Source organism: Vulpes lagopus, chromosome 4 (genome assembly GCF_018345385.1).
Source record: "Vulpes lagopus strain Blue_001 chromosome 4, ASM1834538v1, whole genome shotgun sequence".
Classification (NCBI taxonomy): domain Eukaryota; kingdom Metazoa; phylum Chordata; class Mammalia; order Carnivora; family Canidae; genus Vulpes; species Vulpes lagopus.
In genome coordinates, this window is record NC_054827.1 from 72,506,966 (window position 1) to 72,533,051 (window position 26,086).

A 26,086-nucleotide genomic window follows, 5' to 3' on the forward strand; every position below is an offset into this window, starting at 1 on the left:
CGTATGGTGAAATCTGAAGTCATTTTAAAAATGAGTTCCCCTTACTCCCAGAAGGATAAATTCTTCCAATTTAAAATGGGAAAAAAAAAAAAAAAGCCGCCAAGTAACAGTACATGAAGTCATCTAAGTTAGAATTAGTGCCCAGTGGAATGGAATTCCCTGGGAATGGAATTCCTTAAAACCATTTTATTACCACTTAAAAAGAAAGATGGCATATGCTCGTCTTAATTCCAAAAATTATTTGTGTAAGGCAGATGAGGGAATACAGTTGAGAATGGAATCCAAATTCTTCCTCATGAGAATTCGTCCTCCTTGCTGAAGACCGGCCCCTTAAGCACTAATGCCAGGGCACAACGACTGGCACTGACCAAGGCAGACACAGAGGGGGGGCAGGATTTGGCGTGACGAGGCACCGTCTCACTGAGACTGAGCAGCCAAAGCGGAAAGGGTGACCCAATCTCCCTGCTAACATTTTATACAACCAACCTCAGACAAATGTGCCTTTGTCGAAAACAGGTGCGTTGACCCAGCAACAATACTTTGTATGGTATAGGACCCCAGATGAAACCTGAAGAAACACAAATACAAGAGCAAAAAGAGCAAAAACATGAGGCAGCTGTTGGGAAGCAAAGTTCCTGAGCGCAAAGGAAATACTTGACTATACATTACACAGGCCAAGGGGAGAGTGGGAAGCCTGCTCCTGGGTAAGGAAGCTCAGGAAATCAGAAGGTAAGCCTACACACACTCTCACTACCAGGGGGAAGGAAAGGTGGGCAGAAAAAGGCAGGAGTTATGGATACCCAGATAAATGAATCCATTTAATTGATTCAAAAACCACACCTTACCCCCCTCTAGAAACGCCATTATTATTCTGAAAGAAAAAAGAATATCTTCCATGTGTGGTCTAGGCGGGTATGAGTTCTTATCTAATCTCTTGACAACGAAGAGGTATTTTTCAACACACGTAACTAAGCAGCTATTGTGAAATAGTCCATGGCCGCGTTAAGTGAAGTGACCTAAGTGTCTAGCACGGTTGGCTTCAACAGTACCCGAATGGAGCACCACTGTCCAACGACTCACGTTAAGGAATTACATTTACAAGTGTAAAAATGTCTGGGTGTTTTGGTTAAGCTGTCACTGATGTACTTTTCCTCTCACAGCAGATCTTAAATCCTATGAATCAATACAACACTGGGAACAGTTGCACATGCAGAACCGGAGAATACTGAAAATTAGTACATGTTAAAAATTAGTAGAAAATAAGTAGAAACTTACTTCTGCACGAGCTTGTCCCAGTTCTCTTTGACAAAATCCCATGCCAGCAAGTGTCCAGGAAAATGTTGGCCAGCTGTTCTAATGATAAATGACAGCTTTTGTGTTCGGATGATATCTCCACTGAGGCTATTTTTCATTAACCTGAAGAGCAAAGCAGATTTAGTTTCCAAAAACAATTATTCATCATGAAGTGATCACTGGACTTAAAATAAGTGCCGGCCTCTTAATGAAAGTTCTGAAGCAATTCAAAGGATGTAAGTTTCAGGCTGGTCTAAGACTGACCGATAAATTGAAAACTTGTCATTTTTTTAAATGAAGGGAGAAGTCACCACTTACATAAGGACTTAAGTATACTGTCACATAATAATAAATAGTAGTAAGGACATTTGGGGAATAAATTCAAGTAGAATTTACTATAACTCAGAAGACTGGATTTTTTTTGTTGTTGTTAAAAACCTTATTTTATTTGAGTAGATAGGTATATTACCATTCTTTTTTATTTTTTATTTTTAGATTTTATTTACCTATTCAAGAGAGACACACACAGAGAGAGAGAGAGAGAGAGAGAGAGAGAGAGAGGGAGAAGCAGGCTCCCTAGAGGGAGTGTGATGCAGGACTCAATTCTAGGACTCTGGGATCACGACCTGAGTCGAAGGCAGACACTCAACCACTGAGCCACCCAGGCATCCTGGTAATATTACTATTCTTAAAAAGCTGATACATTTTAGAATATGTACTAGCAAGAATATGTATAAAAGCAAGATACATTTTAGAATATGCTTTTAATATTAATAGTTAACACTTATGGATACTTCCTATGTACTAGATTATGTTCTAAAATCTTGACACAAGAATGGCTGAAATAGGTAATCATTACCTTTCTCCATTTTACAGTCTAAGGAACTGAGGTTAAGTAAAATTGATGCAATAGTGTAGCTGATAAATACTAAAGCCTGGTACTTACACAAATGCAATTCTCATCTATCATGTTATAATATCTGCTTCTAGGGGAAAGCACATACCCTCAAAAGAATGCAAAATTATTTTTAATGGGGGAAAAAACCCAAATGCCCAACAAATGTGATGGATTAAATTATGAAAGGGCCATACTCTGGAATACTGTGTAGCCTTAAAAACGAATGAAATAAGCTTTATGAACGAACATGGCAAATCTCAAAGACCAATCATTCACTACAAAGAATGTTACAGAACACTGGGTATAGTATACACCTACATTCAATATGTAAATACACACACCAGGACTGACACTGTTAACAGAGAAGAGAGACTAAGAGTGGAAGTGAAGGGTCATATGAGAGATACATCCACATTTTATTCCTCTTCCTTAGGTACTGGTTAAGTACTTTATAATGGGAGCCCGACACATGCGGGCTCCTCCCCAAACCATCCAAGACAAGGCTGCCCCACAAGTAAAGGGAGAAAAAAGGAGATCCCAGAGAAAATGAGCTCCTCAAACTTAGGAGCACAATGCTTTTATGCTTTTGATATTTCTACATATCAAATTCCTTGGATGGTTTCATACCAGTAAAGTTTCCGTACATCCTCTGAGCTGGCAAGAGCTTCAAGTATTTTATTCTTCTCTGCTTCAGAGTCTACAGAGACATATTTGCTTAACAGGAATGACCAGCCTCTCTCAGTTTTTGCTCCAACCTTGAACACAGTACTCATGACATCAGTAGGTAGGCTGTAAGAAAGGTACAAATATGAGAAAAACAAGGAAAAAAAAAATCCTGAGTACAAAGGCAAGGAATTGACTAGTGGTGCTTGCGGGGCCAGAGCAGGTAACAGAAGAGTCTTTATAACTCCTAGTCAAGAAAATATTTAATTCAGTGGGCTGCTACTTTCCTGGTGGTGTGACTATAAAACAGAGTATCAGTTCAACTAAGTGCCACAATTTTTCGCTGAACACCCACAAAGAACCAGGCGGACAACTGGCTGGAAGCCGGGGAAGGGAAGAATGAGACCCAGTCTCTGCCCTCTAGGAACTCAGAGGCTATTACAACGTACAGAATAAATAAATGTATTACCACATAGTGCGGTAAGTTCCATGGTAGAAATACAGAAGCAAGTGTGAGGGGAACAGCAAAAAGAGGGGAAGCAGCACAGTTTTCTGGCCTTATTAAGATCTCAGAGCTGGAAAGGACCCCAACAGGTCATCCAAATCTCCCACGCCAACTCTCATCTGATGCTTGAATCTATTTCCATAACGCCCAGTAAGGAATATGGAGAGAACCAGTCATCGTCAAAGACATGTCTACTAGTTAGTTAACTCTACCTGCTATGTTATATCCCTAAATTAAGAGAGATTTGTTGGACAGCTCACACCCATTTAGATGGCTGCTATTAAAAAGCAGAAAACAGCAAGCGTTGGTGAGGATGTGAAGAAAGTGGAACTATTGTGCCCTATTGGTGGGAATGTAAAATGGTGCAACCACTATGGAAAACAATATGGTTATTACTCCAAAAAATTAAAAATATAACTACCATAGGATGTAGCAATATCACTTCTATGTAGACATCTGAAAGAATCTAAAGCAGAGCCTTGAAGAGGTATTTGTATACCTAAGCTCATAGCAGCATCATTTGTAAAAGCCAAAAGGTGGAAGCAACTCAAATGTCTATCAATGGATGAATGAATAAACAAAATATGGTGTGTACACACAATGAATACATTTAGCCTTAAAAAGGAAGGACATTCTAACACAAGCTACAACATGGACAAACCTTGAGGACATCACATTAAGTGAAACAAGCCAATCGGGAAAAAGACAAATACTGTACATTTCACTCCCATAAGGTATTTATTTTTTTTTATTTTTTATTTTTTTTCACATAAGGTATTTAGAGCAGAAAATAAAATCGTGGCTGCTGGGGGCTGGGGAAAACGGACAGTCGTCAGGGTAAGGAATTCTAGTTTTGCCAGATAAAAAGTTCTGGAGATTTGTTGCAATGTGTAGTATACTTACACTACCGAACTGTACACTTAAAACATGTTAAGATAAACCCTATGTTTTATGTATTTTACTACAATTTGGAAAAACAGTCTTGTTTGACAATGCGAGTACACAGAATTGACCTACATTAACACTCAGTTTTGTAACATTTATGACCCAGGATGAAAAGATCCTGGTTTCAGTATGTGATATAAAGGTAAGGAAGAGGACCAGAGTTCATTTGAGTTGAATGACATGTCACCTTTGAGTTCCATTGGATGCCATCCAATCATCAAACAGCTTCATGGCAGCACTGCTGCAGTTCTCTAGGCTGTGGGTGCAAGCAAATTCGAGCAAGAGTGATCGAAGCTCTCGGGCAGATGGGGTGCCTTCATCAGTCCAGGTTTGCTGTTGGATTTGGGTTCGAAGTAATTTAAATACCCTGGTCTAGAGAGATGAATTGTTAACAAGAATTAGGACAATCAGAAAAATCAGGATGGCTAGATCTTTTTTACCCCCAATATTTATCAAGGAGAAAAAAGAGGAGGGCTTAGGTATACTCAATAAATTTCAACTGACATATGAAGCCCACGTGCAACTGGGGTGAAGCCATTCAATAACCAAGACTATACGTAGGCCGCTATAGCCAAGGCAGACTCTTAATTACGTAACACAGAAAGAATTAATGACTTCATTGCAGTGGAGAGCCTGTCTTCTGTATGTACTCAGTGAGAAGACTGAGAAGGTTATTTTCCTGCTCATAGCCACTGCAGGAAGCAAGCTAGAACTTTCTGACCTCATAACTTTAGACTCCATAAATCCATAAAACAATGAGAGAAATATATACTTCTTTACTGATAGGTGGATGTTTAAATGTTTCTGAAGGCAGTATTAAAGGAATACTTAAAATATTAACTAGCTTGATGATCTAAAAAATTAATCAAATTAGCAAGAAAATGAGGTGTGCAGGCAAGAATAGTTGTTTATAGTTATTTCCTCACCCTCAACTCTATTGAAAAATTTTTCAGACCTGTAGTAAAGCAACACGAAAAGTACAGAGAATACCCATATGTTAGATTCATTGGTTTACAATACTCGTACACCCCAGAAAATATGTTCAAGTTCTTCACGTAGCATCCTATTCTTCCAGAGTACCACTGTCAATACCTAAAATGAATCCTAGTCAGAGAATTTTGAACTGCTGAAGTCATTTTCTCAACAGACCTTCTGAAAATAAGTCTCCTGTGGAGCTCCAAGAACGAAATAAAAGAATCTGTGCAAGGAGAAGGACTCAAAGTTTGTGATAACATGTCAACTCGCTTTTGTTTGCTTCAAAAGCGATAAAATAGAGAACAGACACCTTGTGGAATGTGTGAGTAACAAAGCCTGCGAGTCATTGAGAGGACGTGAAGTGGAAAAATACTTGCCAGGGTGACTGATAATCCAAGGAACATTAAAGCAATGCAGGAGATCCTATTGTGTACACATGGCTGCATCGGACATGCTGCCTGCCACTGGCCTGACATTCTCAATGGCATGATAGCAAACCACCCCAAGTGAATAAAGAATAAAAGAAAATTCAAAGCTACTCATAACTGCCAAGTAGAAACAAAAGAAGGAGGATAGGGGAAAAGTTACAAGCTTCAGATTTTACTTAAAAAAAACAAACAAAAAAACAAATAAACAAAAAACCCCTTTTAGGGGTTAGAAAAATGTATGTCAATGAGAATTTACTAAAATATACAGAAACCAGCAGGGAGAAAATGGCACATTAAAGTACTGGCAGCAAGGGAAACCTGACACTTGAAGCTGCTAAGGCTAGCTCACGAGCAGTTCCTCCACTGGAGTTACAGGGTGCAACTTTACTAGTTATTTCTGGTACCAAATTGTTAAGATGAAATCCCCAAAGAGTTGATTTTTACATATATTTCAAATGACAACATAACAGAGCAAAAGATTTTAATTTAAAAATAATTCTGTTTTTAGATAATTCCTGTTTTATCATTTTTATAAATAATCCAGGTTATATTTTTAATATTAATAAATCATATAGCAAGTGCTTCTATGTTGAAGCAAGGGCTTCACACATAGAACTTGTTTTTCCTGTGTTTTAACTAATTTTTTTTTTTAATTTAAACTCATTAAACAATAGAATCCTATCGTCTGATTTCATAAAATGAAAAAGGAAAATGGGGAGAAAAATTAAGCGGTTATACAAGCTACAAACGCTGGGTATGCAATAAAATGCAAGAATGTTAGACAAAAATGATTTTAAAAATAAAACAGACAGGAAAGATGGTGGCACTATATAAATGTATTACATTTTGATTTACTGCTTTAATTTTACACTGATATGCCCAGGGAGTTCTTTCTTGGGTCAACTCGGCTTCTTAAAAGTGAAGTGTCAGCTTTTATTGCAAAAGGTTTATCCCACCAATTCCTCATATGTAAAAGAATGACAGACTTGTAAGTGATGAAACAGGAATATGGCTGGGATCAGATGTTAACGTCAGATGTGAGCAATCTGACACAATTCAATAGTGCCTCCAGACCCTATCGACCACAACACCACAGCATACATCACAAAATGTGATATAGATGTATGTGTTATATAGGTATGCGCAGCTTAGATAACAAAATGACCAATATACGTACACAATGCTCTGGTGACAACATAAAAAATTAATTAGACATCAGTCTTAATCACAAATACTATTTGAAGATTGGATCCAAGGACTCAGAAATGTCTGCCATTTCCAACTCTAATTAGTGTCAGATTTTATATTTTGAGAGTTTTGATGGTACGAGAATGCCCTAAGAATTTGAGAGTCTCTTCCTCTTGATAATCTAAAGCTAACCTTACTTTTTTTTTTTTAAAGATTTTATTTATTTATTCATGACACACACACACACACACACACACACACACACACACAGAGAGAGAGAGAGAGAGAAAGAGAGAAAGAGAGAGGCAGAGACACAGGCAGAGGGAGAAGCAGGCTCCATGCAGGGAGCCTGACGTGGGACTTGATCCTGGGTCCCCAGGATCACGCCCCGGGCTGAAGGTGGTGCTAAACCACTGAGCCACCTGGGCTACCCCTAACCTGACTTTTAACTGACAATCAAGTACACAAAATCTACAGCAGTACATGGGCCCATGGGCTCACAAACATTGACTAAGCCTGCCCTTGTCATCTGAGGACCCATTCCCTGGACCCCACCCTGATGATATGTTCTTAATAAACACATGACTTCTCCGGAAACTGGAAATCATCATCTGGGATGAAGATGCGGTTACTCCTGCATCACAGAAAGAAAATATTCAAAACATCTAACTCCCTAGGTTGAATTTAGCATCTGTGTCACAGCATAGAGATAGCTTGAGGTAAGTATTAAGTGCTTTCTGACACTAGGCCCTCAGAAGAGTTATTGGAGAGAGGCAGAGGGAAGACGGCTTCTACCATCATGTAATTTAACTAGGTGGGAACTTCAGGGATATCCTGCTAACTCTTAAAGTACATTCACTACCAACACAATCCTTCAATAATTAAAAAAAAAAAAAGTGAATGACAGGGACTAAAGTTATTTATTGCTACCTATACTAGGTTGTATAGTGTCCTCCCAAAATTCATGTCTGCTTAGAATGTGTGAATGTAAACTTATTTGGGAACAGGTTTTTGTAGATGTAATCCATTTAAGATAAGGTCATACTGAATTATGGTGGGCCTAAATCTAATGACTGGAGCCTATGTAATAAGAACATGGAAATTTGGACATAGAAACAAGGAGAGAATGTCCTGTAAAATGTCTTGTAAAGACAGAGGCAGAAACTGTAGTGATGCATTTATAAGCTAAGGAATGCTAAGGACTGCTGGCAACCATCTGAAGCTCGAAGAGATGCATGAAAGAGCTTCTCCCTCAGAAGGAATCCATCTGCCCTGCCAATACCTTAATTTTGGCCTTCTAGCTTCCAGAACTGTGAGAGAACACGTTTCTGCTGTTTTAAGACAACAAGTTTGTACTAATTTATTATGGCAGCCCTAGGAAACTAAATTACTACCCCAAATGGTGTTGATTTGATATGGCACTAATAACTCCAAAGTAATCATAAAATTCAATAATAAAAAAATCTATACATACAATGAAGCACACCGGTGCTGGATCAACTGGATGGCCATATCAAAAAAATAAATCTTTGTGTCTAACTCATACCATACACAAAAATCAATTCCAGATGGATCATAGATCTAAATGTGTAAGGTAAAATAATAGTTTTCAGAAGAGAACAAAGGAGAATAACTTTGGGTTGGCAGATTTCATACACAAAAATTAAGAATTTATACTAATCAAAAAACGTCATTAAGAGAGTGAAAAAGTAAGCCAGGAGGGAGAAGATATTTGGACTCTTATCTTGAATATATAAAGAGCTCTACAAATCAATCAGAAAAAGGCAAAAAATCCAAGAGAAAAAAATCCTTAGACTTGAACACTTAACAAAAGTGTATCTCCGATGGTCAATAAACAAATCAAAAGGAATTCATCTTCACTAGTCGTTAGGGAAATACAAATTAAAGCCAAAGTTGCAATACAAGTATGCATCCATATGAATAGCTACAAGTAAAAAGATTACTATTAACACGAAGTGTTGACAAGGATATAGAGGCAAATTAAAACTCAAATTCTCAAACGCCGCTAATGGAGCACAAACTGACATAATGTTGAGCGATGATGTGATAGTACAGTATTAACTATAAATGTTATGACTCAACAATTCCACTTCCAGACACATAGCCCATATAAATGTATACAGATATTCACCAAAGATATATATGAGTATAGTCCTAGCAATGCTATTCTAATAGCTCCAAACTGCAAACAACTCCAATGTCCATCTATGGCAGTTGAAGTGGCTACTAAATGGCCAATCTCTTTCATATATTAACAGTACAAAGTCCGTTCTGGATTCTAAGTTTGCCCTAAAGGCGCTAAAAGGTTATTTACATATTTCTCCAAAATGCACAAATATTGTAAAAAAAAATTATTAACATTTTGGATATAAAAGAAATCTCAAATATTGACAATTTTATTTTCAAGGGAACTAGGTGAAGGTCTGTCATTTTAAAACTTAAAACAAATGGTATACAAGTATTTCAAATTATTTTGTTTTAAAATCTCAGTTAAAAAAAAATGATAGCAGCAAGGAAACAGCCTTGATTCTTCCAAGAAAAAGGTATCCTTTGAAAGATGACATTCCTAGAATACAAATTAATTTAAAATACAGCAACATAACACAAACAGTGGGCTTCAGAGTGGAATTAATCTGGGTTTAAAGCTCAGCTTTATAATTCCCTAGGTAAGTGACTTGAGGGAAGTTATTTAGTTTCCCATCTAGCCAATGGGGGTGGAAACATCTATCAGGCATTGTGTGAGGACTGAACAAAGTAATCTACGTTAAGCACTTAAGTATGGTATGCGGAATATAACAAGCACTGAAATGTGCCCGTTTCTGGTGTGTTTCACTGATTTGCTTGCTCAGCATTTACTATGGACTGAGTCACATTCTGAAGATACTGGTTTTTATTAAGGATGGTAACAGATAGCCTCATGATATAGAAGAATGATAAAAATCTTAATTAGAAAAGATCTCAGAAATGGATGAAAGATCTAAATGTGAGACAAGATTCCATCAAAATCCTAGAGGAGAACACAGGCAACACCCTTTTTGAACTCGGCCACAGTAACTTCTTGCAAGATACATCCAGGAAGGCAAAAGAAACAAAAGCAAAAATGAACTATTGGGGCTTCATCAAGATAAGAAGCTTTTGCACAGCAAAGGATACAGTCCACAAAACTAAAAGACAACCTACAGAATGGGAGAAGATAGTTGCAAATTACCTACCAGATAAAGGGCTAGTATCCAGATCTATAAAGCACTTATTAAACTCAACAGTAAAGAAACAGCAATCCAATCATGAAATGGGCAAAAGACATGAACAGAAATTTCACCAAAGAAGACATAAACACGGCCAACAAGCACATGAGAAAATGCTCTGCATCATTTGCCATCAGGGAAATACAAATCCAAGCCACAATGAGAGATCACTTCACCCCAGTGAGATTAGGGAAAATTAACAAGGCAGGAAACCACAACTGTTGGAGAGGATGTGGAGAAAGGGGAACCCTCTTGCACTGTTGGTGGGAATGTGAACTGGTGCAGCCACTCTGGAAAACTGGAGGTTCCTCAAAGAGTTAAAAATAGATCCACCCTCGACCCAGCAATTGCACTGCTGGGGATTTACCCCAAAGATGCAGATGCAGTGAAACGCCAGGACACCTGCACCCCGATGTTTCTAGCAGCAATGTCCACAACAGCCACACTGTGGGAGGAGCCTCGGTATCCATCGAGAGATGAATCGATAAAGAAGATGTGGTCTGTATATACAATGGAATATTACTCAGTCATCAGAAATGACAAATACCCACCATTTGCTTCGACGTGGATGGAACTGGAGGGTATTATGCTGAGTGAAGTTAAGTCAATCGGAAAAGGACACACATTATATGGTCTCATTCATTTGGGGAATATAAAAATAGTGAAAGGGAATAAAGGGGAAAGGAGAGAAAATTAGTTAAAATATCAGTGAGGGAGACAGAACATGAGAGACTCCTAATTCTCGGAAATAAGGGGTAGTGGAAGGGGGGCAAGCAGGGGGATGGAGTCACTGGGTGACAGGCACTGAAGGGGGCACTTGGCAGGATGAGCACTGGGTGTTATACTATATGTTGGCAAATTGAACTCCAATAAAAAAAAAGACCTCAGAAATCATCTAACTTAAGCATCATGCTTATGGGTTGGGTAGGTGTGGCTCTTTGGGGTCAGATCAGACACTTGGGGGAAAGGGTGCTTCTCAAGTTCATATGGCCCACCAGCTGGGCTTGCCTCCCCCCACTGAGAATAGTGTGTGATGGGAGAACTCATCACAGAGAATGTGCAGTAGACTAATAAGAGGCAGAAGTGAAGTGGCTTAAAAAAACATGTAATCCAACCACTTTTGACCAGTGAGGACACTGAAACCCAGAAGACATTCTAATTTCTGGTTCAATACTTTCTTGCTTTTTCTGAAAGCTGCCTTTGGCCAGGTCCCTGGAAAACCTGACTGGTTTCTTTCCTTTTTTTGTTTTTTTAAGATTTTATTTATTTATTCGTGAGAGACAGAGAGAGAGAGAGAGAGAGAGGCAGAGACACAGGCAGAGGGAAAAGCAGGCTCCATGCAGGGAGCCTGACGCAGGACTCAATCCCGGGACTCCAGGATCATGTCCTGGGCCAAAGGCAGGTGCTAAACCGCTGAGCCCCCCAGGTATCCCCAAATCTGACTGGTTTCTAAAGCAAACCCTATTGTCAGAATGTGCTTATTCAGAGAATAAGATGAAACAAAGAATTCATCTCTTCCTCCCGACCTTTTAAATACTCTGCCTTTTAAATACTGAAAGGTTAGTATTAAACCTAATTTAATACTAATTAGGCAACTGGTTTTAAAAAAGGGAAAGCAGTCACCAATACCAAGACTCCTTTAGCACTTTGCAGAGAAATATATCCACCAGCATCATCCTCCCTAAGAAAGTTATCAGTAAGGACTCCTAAAACAGAATAGTCTCAATACAAACATAACTGTCATTTCATAATGACCACTAGGGAATCAACGTGGAACACCACATTGGAAAAGGACCTACTTCAAGCATTTATTATATAAAAATAAACTGGAATTTGAATAGAGAAGTTTTCTTTTCCTGTGACCTCATTTTGACAGCAGTGTCCTTATTTTGATATTCAGAAGTCCTTATTTTGATATTCAAACAAGACCATGTTATGCTAAGTCTTTTATCACCTCTTCCTGGTAAGCAATGAGATTATGATTCAAAGTAAAGATTTCATACCTAAGAAAGTGAAGAAAAGGGAATATAACTCGTTGCTTTTTCAGTCTATTACTCTGCCAAATGGAACTGTGAATGACATTAAAGGCGAGCAACTAAGACAATGGTAGCAATAAGGCAGACTTACCACTACTCTTGAGGCCAGATCCATGTATCCCAGCTTTTCAAGGAGGTTATAGATGAGGCCCGTCTGGAACAGGGCTTCAGTGATTGGTGCAGTACAGGTCTCGTTTCCAAGGTAATCAATCAAATCAAAGGCCCTCCGAAGAGATACCTTGCCTAGGCTAACAGGTAAAAGAACAGAAAAGTCAATATGATGAGGGAGATAAAATCTATATGGATGTAGAGACACTTTATGAATAGATGATGAGTCTTGGAGAACTACAATTTAAGCTTAGAGTGGCATTCTGTAAAGTTAGACTAAACATTATTATCTTAAGTTCATGTGTATGACCCAAGGTTAAAGATACATTTCATGAGAAAGATAAACAATAGCTCAGGTTTTATTCCCTAAGTTACCTGTAAATTGCTACTGACTCATTGGAAAGTATTGCAATGTCTTAGGGGAGAAAAGATAAAAAGTCCTCATTTTATTTATTTATGACTTGTATTTACCAGATGAGGATATGTGACATAAAAAGGTTCTGAATCAAAAAGAAAATATTTTGCTATTTGTAGAGGAATTTGTCAAACTTGGTACAGCAAGATTCACTGTGAATTTATGGTGAATATGTTTTAAAAATTAACCATTTAAGAGAAATCAAAACAATGATGGCTCAGATGCCCTAAGGTCTCTTCATAAAAAATAAACCAAAATAAGAAGGTCAAAACAGTCAGAATATCCCATGTGTCTCTAGCCCCATTAACAATCCAAGTTGGTAACCCTACTATTTAGAGGATATCTACACACAAGGTCACCGCCATACTTGGTTGTGAGATTCTATAACGCCTGGAGTGGTTGGGAGGCAAGCTAGACACAAATAAGAAGGCCTCAACTCTGAGACATCACTCAAACCAGTGGGTAAGCACTAAGTTTCATGCCTAAATTAAATGCTCCTGGAAAAGAATTCTCTCATGAAATAGAGTCTGAACTCCTACATTAATTTATTCAGCAAACATGTGTCTTACCTGTTGGTATCGCCAAATCTTAAGACATTATTTAAACCTTGTTATTTAACTGTTCAATATTTTGTAGTGGATGTTTCTATATAGATTATAACACCCTCGAAGGTAGGAATTACATCTTATATCTTCCTAATCATCCAAAATGAATAATACCTAACAGTCAATACACACTATTTTTTTTTTTTTTAAGTGTTCTTTTCTACAACACACTCATTTAAAAACAAACCAACCAACAAACCCAAACCAAGCACACTGTATGTACCCTGCAAGTTCAAAGATGTTGTTGATGAGGTTGGCTCGGTCTTTGTCACTTAGGACATAAGGATTTGTTTTCAGCTGTTTGATTAGTGCTTCCCAGTCATCATCCCCATAGTGTACAATATAATAGCCATTCATGTTTGTATTGACTTTGATCCACTGCACTTCTTCTGTAAGATTGATGACACCTAATACAGAAAAAAAAAAAAAAGAGATGTGATGAGATAACAAGGAAAGAAAAAGTATTAAATAGACGTTTTGTTTGTTTCAAAGTGACTACAGTATATTTTTACATTTAATCATTCTAAGAAACTAAATGTCTGCCTCCTAGTGCAGTTATTTTAATGTTAGCAAAGATCACCACTCATTCATTTAACATTTATTTAATAGTGAACAAGACAGAAATGACCCTTCTTTCACAGGTCTTACAGTCTAACGTAGCCAGCAAGGAGAGCATCATATAAATGTTACTGATGGACAAAGAAAATATGCCATTGTATGGAAGAACACAGAAGGAATGCTTCACCACCTAGGAGATGTTAGAAGAGGTTTCTGGGAAGAAATGACACCCACATTGAGAGTTCAAGATATATGGGTGTTTTAAGCAAGTGACAAGGGACCCTAAGTGTCTAAGGCCCAGAGACAAAGTATACATGGTGTCTGTGCATTGAACTGGCTCCAAGTTCAGCGGAGCTAGAGGAGAGAAACAGGGAGAAAGGGCAGGAGTGTGCGGGGTGAGAAAGCAGGGAAAACGGTGAGAGAACCACATAAAATGTGTTCCATCTCTGTCTTTCATTACATTGGTGGCGGAAGAATAAACGAAGCCATTTGGAGAAGTCACATAATTCAAAGCTAGCAAAAACAAACATTAGGAAGGATTAAGATCTCTTTAAGCACACGTAAACTCTTTTACTCAGTTAAAGTAATAGGAAAAGTGATATGCATTTTTGGGGTCCCTACCATTATGTATATATAAAAGCTGAAATAACTGTTGGGAATTTATATAAAACCATTTCAATTAAAAAGTAGTCATAAAATATATGACTACAAAAAATATTACTACAAAATCTGACTACAAAATGTATGCAGGAACTTTTAAAATCCTTCAAATTACTAATCAAGAAATGTCCTTTACAACTGGCAACAAAGGCGTGGATTTAATATAATAGTTAAGGGTATGCTTCTAAGCATCTTCAGAATTACTCTTTATGAATACAGTTCCATGAGCTTACTATTTTGTTTACTGCTAACCCCTCAGTGCCCAGAACAATGTTCCAAGCAGGTACCCAAAAAATACTTGCTGAATTAACAAATAAACAAAACAATTATGTCACAGTAAATGTTTTCAAAACAAATCTAAATAAGGTTTGGAGATGTATATAATGTAAGTTTTCTTTCCAATTTTATTTTTTTTGAAAGATTTTATTTATTTATTCATGAGAGACACACAGAGAGAGGCAGAGACACAGGCAGAGGGAGAAGCAGACTCCCTGTGGGGTGCCCGATGTGGGACTTGATCCCTGGACTCAGGATAACGCCCTGAGCTGAAGGCAGACACTCAAGCTCAACTGCTGAGCCACCCAGCTGTCCCTTCTTTACAATTTTAAAGTAAGGAGTACTGATGTTTAAAAATTACAGAAGAGGAACAGGGACAAGGAAAATAATCTAACCTCCATGAAAACATCGTACGGTGTATTTCCTGCTCAGACTTTTCCATACACATTTTAATTGATGTAATATTTCACACAGTGGATAGATATGCATTTATTTTTATACTGCTTTATCTATCAGATTCCACCCCCAGTCATTTTTTCCACTGTCTTCAAGGCACAGTATTCAAATATCTTCATAAATTCCATTTAAAGACTTACCACAGTTTAAGCCATCTCTTGGTTAGAAATATGTAGGCTGTTTTAAAATTTCCACTATCATAATAACTCTGTACGATGGTTTTTACACATAAGATGCTTTAGGAATACATTTAAACCTTTTGGTACCTAAAGTCTCAGATCTATCAACTTCAAAAGCAGGAATTATTAAAATTTATCAGATTCTCTTAATACCTAGTTACTCCAATTCTACTGAAACTACAGAGGATGTTTAATATGGAAAGGGCTTACGTTCTGATCAGGTCTTACCGTGACATATCAGATAATCAGTCTTTTTCACTAAAAAATTCCATATCAATTTCTGTTTTATGGCTGATACAGCAGCAGATGGTAAAGATCAACTACAGTAATAGGATTTTTTCCTTTTCATAGAGCAGAATGCAGTTCTAAGGAATAATTGTGAGGACAAAGTAGCTGCTCTGGGTTGGAGACATTTTAACAAAGCAATGACTAATGAAATTAACTTTATCATTAACTATGGCAAAAATATCGACGTTCTCCAGGTCACCAAACATAATTTCAAACCACAGAGCTTTTATCAAAAAAGGGCCTTGGGAATAAGGACTAAAGAGCTCCAAATCTCCCTTTCCCAAAATAGGAGGCAAGAAATGATAGGTATGGCAATTCTTCCACAGGATGGATGCAGGAAAATACTGAAATACAGTGTATTTTGACTGATAAGCAATTTGCCACGTTGTAAACTTGGCCAAGTCCAGACGGTAGAAAGCAGGAGGGCAGCTGGGAGAGTACTTGAGATTATTACTGTCGTCTCGATGACAGGATATGGAGCAGTGCAGCCAACAGCACAGAGAGGAGAATTATCATTTAAAGAATCAACATATTAGTCTTTTTTAGGTCTTCTGAATGATCCAGAATGAAGGACCTTAAAACCACAGGTATTAAAAAATAAAAGCTTTGCACACAAGGGAGGTAACTACATCCTACAGCTTAAATGTGGATGAGGCTACCCTCATATGTTTTTAATTTATCATAATCATTAACAGATTAAGAGTTCAATTTTCACAGTCCATTGAACATTAAAAAAGAGTAACTCCAATCTTATATGGCAGAAGCCCAGATGAAGTAATTTAGTAGTGATTTTAAAAACCATTTGTCAATAAGTTATGAAAATCAACTACTGTTTTATACAGAAACATTAAAACACAGAAACAAAAAAACAAGTTCTTACAACAAAGTTGAAAAATTTCCTGTGTAGCTTGTTCCAGTAGGTTAGCATGATACACGCAGCTGAACTACATCCCCTCTTGTTCAAAAGCATTCCTTTCTCCAATAACCTTTATTCTCCTTTATTTTATTAGAGGGGGAAAAAGGCAAGAGCAGAGGATGGCACATGATAAATATTTTAATTATATGCCCTTCCTTATTCTTTTTTTCCAAATGCCTTTCATTCAAAGACAATGCCAGCTCTTTTAGTTGCAGATACATTCTGGCACAGTGATAACCATGAATGTTTCAAATTAGATTGACTATAAAGATTTCCTATAGTTAAAGAGCTTAGGTCCGAGTAAGATGTGGATGAGAGAGCATAGGGAAGGATAAAGAGAGGGGAAAGGGAAGAGAAGGGAGAAGGAGACACTATTTTATTGTAATTTCCTCAATATGCAGCTGGCACACCTTCTTATTCAGAACTATTAATCATTCAAAATTCATGTATGTGGGGAAAAGTGACAAATATATTGATCAAATAAAACTCCTATATTTGATTGAACAAATGGACTAACCCAGGAACCCTAGCATTAGAACACATGGAAATATACTATAGATTTAACAAACCACCAAGATAACACACTGTACTAAAGTCATATGGCAAAAAATAAGCCTCTGTAGTCACCATCTCTGCTATATTTCTTTTGAGAATAGAAACAAATTAAAATAAAAGCGCTTCTTGCTGGAGCCTTAGGAACCAACATGACCCAACCATCCTCAGGGTCAATAATTTTTTGTGAGGACAGAACATTTTCAATGTGGACTCTCAAAACCTGAACCACCAGATATTAAAATAGCAATGGCAGCAGTAGCAGCAAGGGCAGTAACATTTGAGAAGAAGAAGCAACAGACACTGCTTTCATCAACTATTGGCTCAGTTCCAGCTCCAGATTAAACCAATTATATTGCAGTACATTTTGCATATTCCCCTTTATTAAGAATACTTCCAAATGAAGGAAAAAGGAAGGTTTTATTTCACCAGGATTTGAATGCTATTTTTCTAAAACTTTTTATACTGAGATCTGAAATTGAGTCACCTTGTTACAAACTAAAATTTATTCATTTAAAACATTTTTTGGATGCCTACTGGGTGCTAAGCTCACAAAAATGATTCATAGAGGCCATGATCTCTACCTTAAATGGGGAATATATCTAATGTGAGGATAGACATAAGTAGAACAGTACTTCAGTATATCAAAAGAAGGTAAGTAGAGGATATTATTCTTAAACACTCAGGTAGGCATCTAACCTATCCTGGGGTAAGGGAGAGCTTCCTGGAGCAAGCAGCGGGCACACTGAGATCTGAAGAATGAACAGCAGTAAATCGAAGGAATGGGGAGACAAGAATGTTCTTCTGGGAGAGAAAACAGCATATGCAAAGGCCCAGAGACATGAGGCAGGATAGCATGTTTGAGGGGCTGAAAACAGCTTTTGTACAGCAGAAGCATAGAGTGCCAGGCAAGGGCTTAGGGAGAAGAGGCTACAACAGTAAAATATGAGCTAGACTTTGGGATGTGAATCTCAAAAAGAGTTTAAGAAGCTCACGTACAAACTGAGCTGAAAAAGTTAAGTGTAAATAAAAGCAGACTTCTTATTGTCCAATTATTTCTGAAGCCACCAAAAACTTACATACTATTGGGAGGTTGGCAAATTTCCTTACTGGTCCAAAAAGGCAGATGGGATTAAGTGTTCTTTCTTCAGCCAGGGACCATCCTTCCAAGGCTACTTATAGTATGGAGTTTTGTTTTCATCAAGGAAGGCAGCCCTTCCCTGCATCTCTGGCTATGTTATACTAATCAAAGATGTAACACTATCAAGTGTTCTCAGCGTCTCAAATAATGAGATTGTTTTAACACTCCACTCTAGTTAAACTGCAATGCAACTGGCAGGCTCATATAATTCAACTGGCATTATAAATTATTACCGCATAGCAGAAGGGCAACTTAGAAATGTGTACTAAATCACAAAAGATAACAATCTTCATTTCTGAGAATCATTCCCATAAAGAAGTTCATATAATGACCAAACATGTAAGACCCTAAATTTTTATGAGACTTTTTAAAATAGAGACAAATGGTGTATAAAATGTCCAACAGTAAGAAAAGATCAAATAAAATATATCTGTTTTTTAACAAGATATAAAAATCACCTATACACAACGACACTAAGTAAAAAATATTTTAAAAATTATTAGAAAGAAATAATCAAAAAAAAAAAAAAGAAAGAAATAATCATGAGAATAGTTGTGAATCCATTTTCTAGATTTTATGTACTATGGGTCTACCACGTTTAAAGATTTATTTTTCAATAATAGCATTAACAACAGCTAACATTTATATAGCACATAACACATGCCAGACATTATTATAGGTGCTTTGCATAAATGAACTCAATCCTCACCATAACACTATAAAATATGATCCCTATCTCTACTCTACAGCTGAGGGATGAGGCTCAGAGTCACAGAACTACCTACAATCATACAAGTGAACCAGACAATCCGGCTCCAAAGTTCATTCCATTAACCACTAGGCCATACTCCCCTCTCAAAAATATAGGCTTCAACACTAGATACAAATTCAAACAAGAAATTTTCCCTTTCCATATATCTAGAGCATTCTGCAGGACCCAAGATATTCATGTTTTCTCAGGATGTGTGGTGTGGCATTCGTAGTGGTATTTCACCAATGGTCAGAAACTACATTTCAATTTTTTTTTTTCATAGACTACTTATGGGTCCAACATATACAATCTTTACATTTTCTTATCCCTCCTTACAATCATAATTTCTTGCCCCATTTTCTTTTTTTTTTTTAAGATTTTATTTTTTGAGAGAGAGAGAGAGGCAGAGACACAGGCAGAGGGAGAAGCAGGCTCCATGCAGGGAGCCCTATGTGGGACTCGATCCAGGGTCTCCAGAATCACGCCCTGGGCTGAAGGCGGCGCCAAACCGCTGAGCCACTGGGGCTGCCCGCCCCATTTTCTTATTGCCAAAAAATGTATATACTATGTTCACAGGATATTTTGTAACGATTATTTACTCTGAATCTAGATCCTGAATCAACCTTTATTATGCATAAGAATCATCTAAGGTACTTGTTGAAATGCAGTCGCCCATGCTCACTCCTAAAAAGGAGATAGCAGAGCATACTTCAAGAGACTGCTCTGCTTCTACTACTTTATACTTTGTAACATAAAATTTATCTAGGCTATAAAGACAGCATTTGCAATTTTCTACCGAGACTGCTAGCACAGTCAGTGCAACTGTTTATACCTTATTTCACTACCTTCATACATGATAGATGGACCAATGTCACTTTAGTCCTGTCTTGTATAGGTGACTCATAAAACACGCTCCAAAACTGTACACTTTGGAAAGTATAATCTCCCTCTTGGGCAGCCCCGGTGGCGCAGCGGTTTAGCGCCGCCTGCAGCCCAGGGCGTGATCCTGGAGACCCTGGATCAAGTCCCAAGTTGGGCTCTCTGCATGGAGCCTGCTTCTCCCTCTGCCTGTGTCTCTGCCTCTCTATCTCTGTCTCTATGAATAAATGAATAAAATCTTTAAAAAAAAAAATCTCCCTCTTGCTGCTTGGTCAGATTTCTTTTTAAAAAAACATGCTGTTTCAAATTTCTTATCAGAAAAGAGTTAATTAGAGTCAAACCTGATTTCTTGTCCAGTAAAAATACCAATGGATATTTTGAGTAATTTCTTCCCTCAGTGACATAGGATAGTGGAATATGCCAGAGATAGCTGTGAAAAGAAAATATTGGAAGACTATTACTCTCTGGAGTATTTTAGTCAGTTACACATAATTTGTTGGGTCCTTTTCTTTCCCTTTGGCAGAAAGGAGAAATTTTTCAAGCTATCCGCAGAAAAAGAAAATCTGGTTAGGTTTCCAAGGTGATTGTAATTTACAAATACTTTAACCCAAGGGTGCAAAAGAGATAGCAGGCAGAAAGGGCACGAATGTACCTTGCATCTGAAGGCTGCATTTCAGGCTTCATATTTAAAAAGTATCTTTCTTGTTGTACATGAAGTTCCTTTCCTTTTCTTTGAACAGTCACTAAAGGAAATCCTTTCTGCAGGGTCCATGTTTTCATCATTTTCTTTACATCTAGTGTTTTGTTTGTGACCTATAAAAAAAGAATTATTTTTGCTTAAAAATAAACAGCTTAAAAACTTTACAGTTTGTACCTTTCCCTCTCTGCCTACCATATTCTATGAAGATTACGTGCACTGTTTTTTTTAGAGATTTTATTTATTTATTTATTTATTTATTTATTTATTTATTCATTCATTCATTCATTCATTCATTCATTCATTTGCGAGGGAGGGGGAGAGGGAGAGAGAGAGAGAGAGAGAGAGAGAGAGAGAGGCAGAGACACAGGCAGAGGGAGAAGCAGGCTCCCCGCAAAGGAGCCTGATGTGGGACTTGATCCCAGATCCTGGGATCATGCCCTCAGTCGAAGGCAGATGCTCAACCGCTGAGCCACTCAGGCGTTCCAAACTATGTGTACTGTTAATATAAAAACAGGAGCACAAATGTGGAGTTAAATACAATTCTAATCTAAGTAAATGAACAACTGCTAAAAGGAAAGTCACCTGGCACAGAACTAAGTGACAACTAGAGAAAGTAAGAGAAACCCTGTGTTGAGAAAGAAGTTCATTCACTGAGTGTTTGTCAAAATCTCTAAGTAGGGACAAGCACTCCTTCAGCTCACAAGACTACCACTGAGAAGGTATGAATAATGATACACGCTCTAGAAGAAGAAGCACAGCTACTCAATTCCTGAGTCAGCCTGTGTACAGATTTCTCTTTATTCCTCAGACCCTCTGGTTTTGCAAATGTTAATGCTCATCTTGGAAAGAACTAATACTGTGTGAGTGCCAGAAAGGAGCAGAAGTGTAACATGTCAATGGGTCAGGTGCCTTGACTCTAAGTTTCTCCAAACAGCAGTTGTCACCTTTTCTGATAGTCACAGACACTCTCCCGGAAATTGCATCAACTTACCTATGAAATCTAGCATCCAGTGTCAGAGGTTCACAGACCCTCTAAAACCCACTGTCCCTATGACATCTGGCATCAATGATCGAGAAGAAATTCTGGAACAACTATCTCTTTAAAGCATGTGAGTTAACCTTCTGATTCCAATCAGTGCTCTAGGTTGTATATGAATTTGAACTGCAAGCACCTAAAATTCTTTAAGTGCCTTAAGTATTTGGTAACAGTATCACTCCACGATGGCAGGCCTCAACCTCAGTCTCCATATGCCCATTTATTTAAAGCAGAAAGGATGGATCAAACCTATCCAAATTCGCTGCAACATTAATATTACATTTCTCAGGGCTCTGATACATTCATTTCTGGATAATGTATTGGGAAGGAAACAAACTTTGCCGAAAGCATTTTTGGGTCTTTGAAATGGGATGGGAATGAAAAGGCCAGGGCATACTTTGATGCGGAGGTTGAAAAACCTGAGGATAATGTTAGGGACGAGGTCGGGATAGGAAAACTAGGAGGCAAAAGCTGAAGTAAGTCAGAAAAGAAGAAATATATTCTAAATGTAAGGAGATAATACAATGAGTATAAAGTAAAGAATGTGCTTCCAATTGAAATGTTACCATATGATGAGAAAAAAAACAGTGATGTGGAAGCAACTCTAGTAATAGGGACTAATCCATCTTCACAAAGAGAACTGAGAGAAAAGGGAAGGACACCTTCTGGGCACAGGGTTAACAGCTAGAAAATACAGGTTGAAGGTAAGACAGGAAGAGTATATGGAAGAGATTCAGAATACGAGGGGTCTTTTAGTTGTTGTTATTTTAAAGATTTATTTATTGGGGATCGTGGGTGGCTCAGTGATTTAGTGCTGCCTACAGTCCAGAGCGTGAACCCTGGAGACTGGGGATCGAGTCCCACTTCGGGCTCCTTGCATGGAGCCTGCTTCTCCCTCTGCCTGTGTCTCTGCCTCTGTGTGTGTGTGTGTGTGTGTCTCGCGAATAAATAAAATCTTTAAAAAAAAAAAATCTCCCTCTTGCTGCTTGGTCAGATTTCTTTTTAAAAAAACATGCTGTTTCAAATTTCTTATCAGAAAAGAGTTAATTAGAGTCAAACCTGATTTCTTGTCCAGTAAAAATACCAATGGATATTTTGAGTAATTTCTTCCCTCAGTGACATAGGATAGTGGAATATGCCAGAGATAGCTGTGAAAAGAAAATATTGGAAGACTATTACTCTCTGGAGTATTTTAGTCAGTTACACATAATTTGTTGGGTCCTTTTCTTTCCCTTTGGCAGAAAGGAGAAATTTTTCAAGCTATCCGCAGAAAAAGAAAATCTGGTTAGGTTTCCAAGGTGATTGTAATTTACAAATACTTTAACCCAAGGGTGCAAAAGAGATAGCAGGCAGAAAGGGCACGAATGTACCTTGCATCTGAAGGCTGCATTTCAGGCTTCTTATTTAAAAAGTATCTTTCTTGTTGTACATGAAGTTCCTTTCCTTTTCTTTGAACAGTCACTAAAGGAAATCCTTTCTGCAGGGTCCATGTTTTCATCATTTTCTTTACATCTAGTGTTTTGTTTGTGACCTATAAAAAAAGAATTATTTTTGCTTAAAAATAAACAGCTTAAAAACTTTACAGTTTGTACCTTTCCCTCTCTGCCTACCATATTCTATGAAGATTACGTGCACTGTTTTTTTTAGAGATTTTATTTATTTATTTATTCATTCATTCATTCATTCATTCATTCATTTGCGAGGGAGGGGGAGAGGGAGAGAGAGAGAGAAAGAGAGAGAGAGAGAGAGAGAGAGAGAGAGGCAGAGACACAGGCAGAGGGAGAAGCAGGCTCCCCGCAAGGAGCCTGATGTGGGACTTGATCCCAGATCCTGGGATCATGCCCTCAGTCGAAGGCAGATGCTCAACCGCTGAGCCACTCAGGCGTTCCAAACTATGTGTACTGTTAATATAAAAACAGGAGCACAAATGTGGAGTTAAATACAATTCTAATCTAAGTAAATGAACAACTGCTAAAAGGAAAGTCACCTGGCACAGAACTAAGTGACAACTAGAGAAAGTAAGAGAAACCCTGTGTTGAGAAAGAAGTTCATTCACTGAGTGTTTGTCAAAATCTCTAAGTAGGGACAAGCACTCCTTCAGCTCACAAGACTACCACTGAGAAGGTATGAATAATGATACACGCTCTAGAAGAAGAAGCACAGCTACTCAATTCCTGAGTCAGCCTGTGTACAGATTTCTCTTTATTCCTCAGACCCTCTGGTTTTGCAAATGTTAATGCTCATCTTGGAAAGAACTAATACTGTGTGAGTGCCAGAAAGGAGCAGAAGTGTAACATGTCAATGGGTCAGGTGCCTTGACTCTAAGTTTCTCCAAACAGCAGTTGTCACCTTTTCTGATAGTCACAGACACTCTCCCGGAAATTGCATCAACTTACCTATGAAATCTAGCATCCAGTGTCAGAGGTTCACAGACCCTCTAAAACCCACTGTCCCTATGACATCTGGCATCAATGATCGAGAAGAAATTCTGGAACAACTATCTCTTTAAAGCATGTGAGTTAACCTTCTGATTCCAATCAGTGCTCTAGGTTGTATATGAATTTGAACTGCAAGCACCTAAAATTCTTTAAGTGCCTTAAGTATTTGGTAACAGTATCACTCCACGATGGCAGGCCTCAACCTCAGTCTCCATATGCCCATTTATTTAAAGCAGAAAGGATGGATCAAACCTATCCAAATTCGCTGCAACATTAATATTACATTTCTCAGGGCTCTGATACATTCATTTCTGGATAATGTATTGGGAAGGAAACAAACTTTGCCGAAAGCATTTTTGGGTCTTTGAAATGGGATGGGAATGAAAAGGCCAGGGCATACTTTGATGCGGAGGTTGAAAAACCTGAGGATAATGTTAGGGACGAGGTCGGGATAGGAAAACTAGGAGGCAAAAGCTGAAGTAAGTCAGAAAAGAAGAAATATATTCTAAATGTAAGGAGATAATACAATGAGTATAAAGTAAAGAATGTGCTTCCAATTGAAATGTTACCATATGATGAGAAAAAAAACAGTGATGTGGAAGCAACTCTTTAGTAATAGGGACTAATCCATCTTCACAAAGAGAACTGAGAGAGAAGGGAAGGTACACCTTCTGGGCACAGGGTTAACAGCTAGAAAATACAGGTTGAAGGTAAGACAGGAAGAGTATATGGAAGAGATTCAGAATACGAGGGGTCTTTTAGTTGTTGTTATTTTAAAGATTTATTTATTGGGGATCCGTGGGTGGCTCAGTGATTTAGTGCTGCCTACAGTCCAGAGCGTGACCCTGGAGACTGGGGATCGAGTCCCACTTCGGGCTCCTTGCATGGAGCCTGCTTCTCCCTCTGCCTGTGTCTCTGCCTCTGTGTGTGTGTGTGTGTGTGTCTCGCGAATAAATAAAATCTTTAAAAAAAAATAAAGATTTATTTATTTTAGAGAGATAGAGTACAGAAAGCAGGGGGCAGAAAGGGGAAGAGAGAGTCTTAAGCAGACACTGCACTGAGCATGGAATCTGACACGGGGCTCAATCTCACAATCCTGAGACCATGACCCTGAGCCAAAACTGAAAGTCAGAAGCTGTGCTACCCAGGCAGCCCCAGAATAGTTCTTAATCCTGGGCCCTAAAACTTTGAAACTTTGTGCATATATGTAGGGTTTTTTTTTTGGGGGGGGGGGGGGATATGTCCAGAATTTTCATCAAAGTTTCAAATATGTCTGTGATCTTCCAAAACATGAAAACCCCTGATCTGGATTAGGGTAACAACAAACTAAAATGCTCCTGGGGGTTATGCAATTAGCATACATGCACAATGCAGGCTGGGTTCATGCATTACTCTGAAGGTTAACTCGGACCTAACTGCACTGCTTGTTAGAACATTTGCAGGCGCAAAAAAATCCAAACAGCAAAATGATTCAAGGGCAATATGGAGCCCATGAAGGCCAGCTTGTAGTATATCATCTATAAGGATGGTCTTGTAAGAAAAGAGCCACAAAAGTCAGGAAGCTTCATAAGGCAGAGTGAGGAAAAAAAAATCATAAATCAGAGGTAAAGATGCAAAAGGATAAGAAAAGGAAAACAGGGCAGCCCCGGTGGCGCAGCGGTTTAGCGCCGCCTGCAGCCCGGGGTGTGATCCTGGAGACCCAGGATAGAGTTCTACATCAGGCTTCCTGCAGGGTGCCTGCTTCTCCCTCTGCCTGTGTCTCTGCCTCTCTCTTCGCTCTTTCTGAATGAATAAATAATCTTTAAAAAACATAAAAAAGAAGAAAAGGAAAACAGATTTTTGAAAAAAAATTCAAATAATGAAAATATAATAATATATCTATTACATCAGAAAGGGCTACTTTCCTACAAAGCAGGAATCAAGATTAAGGT

General features: G+C 38.2%; 1 protein-coding gene across 1 annotated transcript in view; it reads right to left on the reverse strand.

Annotated features, from left to right (window-relative positions):
• The window catches only part of LOC121489040 (leucyl and cystinyl aminopeptidase), a 97,444-nt gene that overhangs the window by 8,924 nt on the left and 62,434 nt on the right, over positions 1–26,086 (reverse strand). The window contains exons 10-17 of the mRNA XM_041751483.1: positions 20,634–20,794; positions 20,323–20,411; positions 13,549–13,732; positions 12,289–12,445; positions 4,492–4,676; positions 2,819–2,980; positions 1,276–1,416; positions 487–568 (exon numbers count right to left, since the gene is read on the reverse strand). Coding sequence (XP_041607417.1) covers positions 487–568; positions 1,276–1,416; positions 2,819–2,980; positions 4,492–4,676; positions 12,289–12,445; positions 13,549–13,732; positions 20,323–20,411; positions 20,634–20,794 — 1,161 coding nt within the window. The remainder of the gene's footprint in view (positions 1–486; positions 569–1,275; positions 1,417–2,818; positions 2,981–4,491; positions 4,677–12,288; positions 12,446–13,548; positions 13,733–20,322; positions 20,412–20,633; positions 20,795–26,086) is intronic.